The sequence below is a fragment of the Acyrthosiphon pisum genome, chromosome A1 (assembly GCF_005508785.2).
Source record: "Acyrthosiphon pisum isolate AL4f chromosome A1, pea_aphid_22Mar2018_4r6ur, whole genome shotgun sequence".
NCBI classification, from domain to species: Eukaryota; Metazoa; Arthropoda; class Insecta; order Hemiptera; family Aphididae; genus Acyrthosiphon; species Acyrthosiphon pisum.
Genome location: NC_042494.1, coordinates 36,028,806 through 36,032,533, shown reverse-complemented (window position 1 = coordinate 36,032,533; position 3,728 = coordinate 36,028,806). Strand labels below are relative to the sequence as shown.

General features: G+C 26.7%; 1 protein-coding gene across 2 annotated transcripts in view; it reads right to left on the bottom strand.

Moving 5' to 3' along the window:
• Positions 1-3,728, bottom strand: part of LOC100572221 (sodium/potassium-transporting ATPase subunit beta-1-interacting protein) — an 8,856-nt gene that overhangs the window by 3,572 nt on the left and 1,556 nt on the right. Inside the window, exons 2-5 of one of the 2 annotated variants that reach the window (XM_003246131.4) lie at positions 2,063-2,200; positions 1,864-1,944; positions 1,519-1,722; positions 1,390-1,447 (exon numbers count right to left, since the gene is read on the bottom strand). In XM_003246131.4, coding sequence (XP_003246179.1) covers positions 1,390-1,447; positions 1,519-1,722; positions 1,864-1,944; positions 2,063-2,200 — 481 coding nt within the window. The remainder of the gene's footprint in view (positions 1-1,389; positions 1,448-1,518; positions 1,723-1,863; positions 1,945-2,062; positions 2,201-3,728) is intronic. The other variant, XM_003246132.4, reaches the window with a different exon arrangement.

Sequence of the window (3,728 nt, the reverse complement as noted above, 5' to 3'; positions counted from 1 at the left end):
CTACCTTTATCAAAAAAAAAATGTCTACAAGAAAGTCAAATTAAATTTTTATGAGCGTTTGAAATTCATATTTTTACAACATTTGATATTCGCTCAATTTCTCATGTGACGATTTTCTTATTTTATTGTAATTAAAAAACGAATGACTGTAGATATTTGAAAATTTCACTGAATGTTTATATTAGCATTTTCTATATATGATAAAATTTTGAAAATAATTTTACTCTTTTTGAGCTGTTTACAGACATGGTCAGTTTTCAATTTTTTTAGTTTTTTTTTCTATAAATATCAATTAAGTTTTATCTGTTTGGCCAAAAAGTGTAAAAATGTAATATAAGGCTCCTGGTATATTGTTACAATAGCAGTTGAAAAATATTAAAAATACATAGGCACAATTTTTTTTTATAAGCATTTAAAGATCGAATTTTGACAAAATTTATCAAATTTTAATTTGAATAATTATTTTGTAGTTAAAAATGTATAAAATGTTGTATCTTTTGTATCTAAGAATTGAAAATTTAGAACAAGATTCCACGTAAGTAATTAATTCTGTTACCAAAAAATCTAAAAAATACATTTACACAGTTTATTTTTATAGTAATTTTAAATTCAAATTTGGACGAAATTACATATTAAAAATCTAGAATAACTATTTTAGTTTTTTGTTGTGATTGTATAATATATTTTGTGGGTATACTTGAATCTTCTTAAGTATACTATTATATATCTATGATAGTATCACGGTTTGTTGTTGATGTATAATGCGTTATAAGTACCTAATGGATATTATGATATGATTAATTTGGAATTTATTGTAGGAATAGGTACCTATTATAAGTCAATTTTTTTTAAATACTATAGACTATAATATAATATTATGTCTTATACCTAGACTGACATACCGTCTCCCCTCAGAATCGTTTTTCTTATACAATGATATTATATCATTGTATTCAAATTTAATACCATCCATTATACAGTGACTCACTTGTAATCTACTGTACAGCAGAGCGACATCCACTTACCCACCTTTTTTTAATTGATAATTTAGTCTTAATTCAATAGAGAAAAGGAGTTATTTCAACTTTCAATCAGACTAGTTAAAAAGTTTAAAAAAAATGGAACCTATTTACTTTAAATTTTTAACTAGTTAATGCCCAATGTTTGAATATTTCATTAACTAAAACTTACATAAAATTCAAAAAGTTAGATCAAATTTCAATATTTTAGCTGAATAACTGTTACCAAAATAAAATACGAAGTATTTATAAGATTATAAATATATTCTATTATAGCGTCTTTAAAACTTTCATACCCCTGATCTAAATATGTGTATTATTAATTAAACTATGTTAATTGTCCTGATTTATAGGTATTTAATAAACATACCTTCATCCCTTGATTTTGAACAACATGATACATACAAGCTGCAAAGAATACCAAAAACCTAGAAAATAAAAAAGATAATTTTAGAAAAATATAATTAAATATTGCACTAATGATAACTTGAGAACTTACAGCGAAAAGTATTTGTAAAGCTGCTTGAGCAGTTTCAATTTTTTGATAATCTATAACACATCCAGTGATCAAATCTGGTCTAACCGGCTTAATAGCATCTTCTTCAATGCCGGTGTGATTTGGATAAAAAAATACTCTGCACCCTGGACCATTAGATTCCCACCAACTAACACTATCCGCACCAAGACTCATCAAATCAAAGCTCTAAAAAATATTAATAATGTAAACAAATATAGTTTCTTCTAATTGAAATTAAGACTTAATAGAAACATAATATCAAAATCCACTAATCCAAGAATATTATTTTATTATTGTAAGATTAAACTTTAATTGTAATATACTTACATTACTAAAAATTGACAATTCCAAATAATATAAAACTACAAATATATTCCAAAAACACCAAACAATACTCCATGCTGAATACTAAAATACAGTAATAAATACATTTTAAATAAAACAAAAATCAAAATGACCAACTAATAACTAATAACATTAAAATATAATCAACATATTATTAAGTAATCAATAAAACGAGACATACTGATAATAAGTATAATACATCGGACTGCACTACACCAAATATTCCAAAAATAATAAACAAAAGTTCAAAAAAGTTTGCTAATACTGATCCCCACATAAATCCGAGAAAGTCAAATGCTTGTCTTGCTCCAACTGAAACCTGCAAATAATAAATTATATATTAATCAATAGAGCAATTATTTTATAAATAAATATTTTTAAGAATTAAGAAATCTGAAATAATTATTTGAGGGAAAATTAAATTAGGTCCATTTCATTAATTATAAAATAATTAGTATAATAGTATAGCTAATATTAAATAACATATTATTGATTAATTCAATAAATTAATATACAAGAATGTAACTGGTAATATGCATGAGATAAAAAAGTTTGGGTACTATTTTTTCTGATGTTGTTACATTGGTCTAGTCCAGGGGTCGGCAATTAATTTATATGGCGGGCCAGATATTTAAAAAAAAAAAATTTCGAGGGCCAAAAGTGTTTCATTAAGTAGGTTCAATGTATGGTGTTCTGTTATCGTGACTATTATTATAAACAGCGTTATACGATTAACGCTATCGTAATTTCCTAATAAATCATAAAAATACATCGCCTCTGAAATCACATACACACACACGCGAATGCAAGCGACTCGGCCCGCAGCCGTGACTGTGGCACGTTCAACAACAACACAGATAATGATTAACCGTTATTATTGTCTCAGCGCCTCATGAAATCGATTTCAATTTTAGTTTAATTTTTGTTATGAAGGGCGGGGGGAGTGATGCATAGGATATATAGGGAAATTAAGAAAATTTTTGGCGGTCCATATTTTTTCCTTCCGCGGGCCGGACATGGCCCTCGGGCTGCCTATTGCCGACCCCTGGTCTAGTCTATAACAAATATATATAGGTATGTAGATTTTTTTGTGAGTTATTAATAAGTTTATATGTTAGAAATCATATACTATGAATATGAATTAAAATTAAAAAGCCGGGAATGTGTCATGCTGAAATATAATGTTCGCATAATATGAACTTAAACAATCTAAATCAAAAAACCAGCGTATCTACATACGCGTAACTGTGAAACATTACTTACTCATTATTAACTATAGACAACTGTGAATCACAAACAAGATGGAATTTACCGAGGAATTTTCAAACTTTTGAATTCCTATTGCATATATTTTATAGACTATTATAAAAATTGTATGTAGATACACTTATATAACACATTTTTAAATTACCTATCATAAATATTATTAGTACCTATTATAGAATAATATATTTATATATATACCTAGCGGGGTATATGGCTTATAATACATTACCCATAAGTGCATTTAAGCACTATAATACCTATACTTTTTAACAAAAGATAGACTTATTTTATTTTAGTGCCCAATGTTATGTTTTAAATACTAAACATGTAAAAGTGCTCAATAGTACTGCATCAATTTTTTGGTTTATTATTAGCTTTAAAGGGGCTGCAGCAGGTTTTGTCAAAAATCAAAACTTATGTAGATTTGACCAATCTAAATATTAATTTTGTTTGTAATAATGTTTTTCAATATATTTAAATTCCGTATCATAAAATAAACCTTAAGGGGGCTGGAGGGGGCTCCAGTCAATGAAAACAAGAGACTTATAGACCAATAAGCTAGACAAAACTAGAAGAATTTG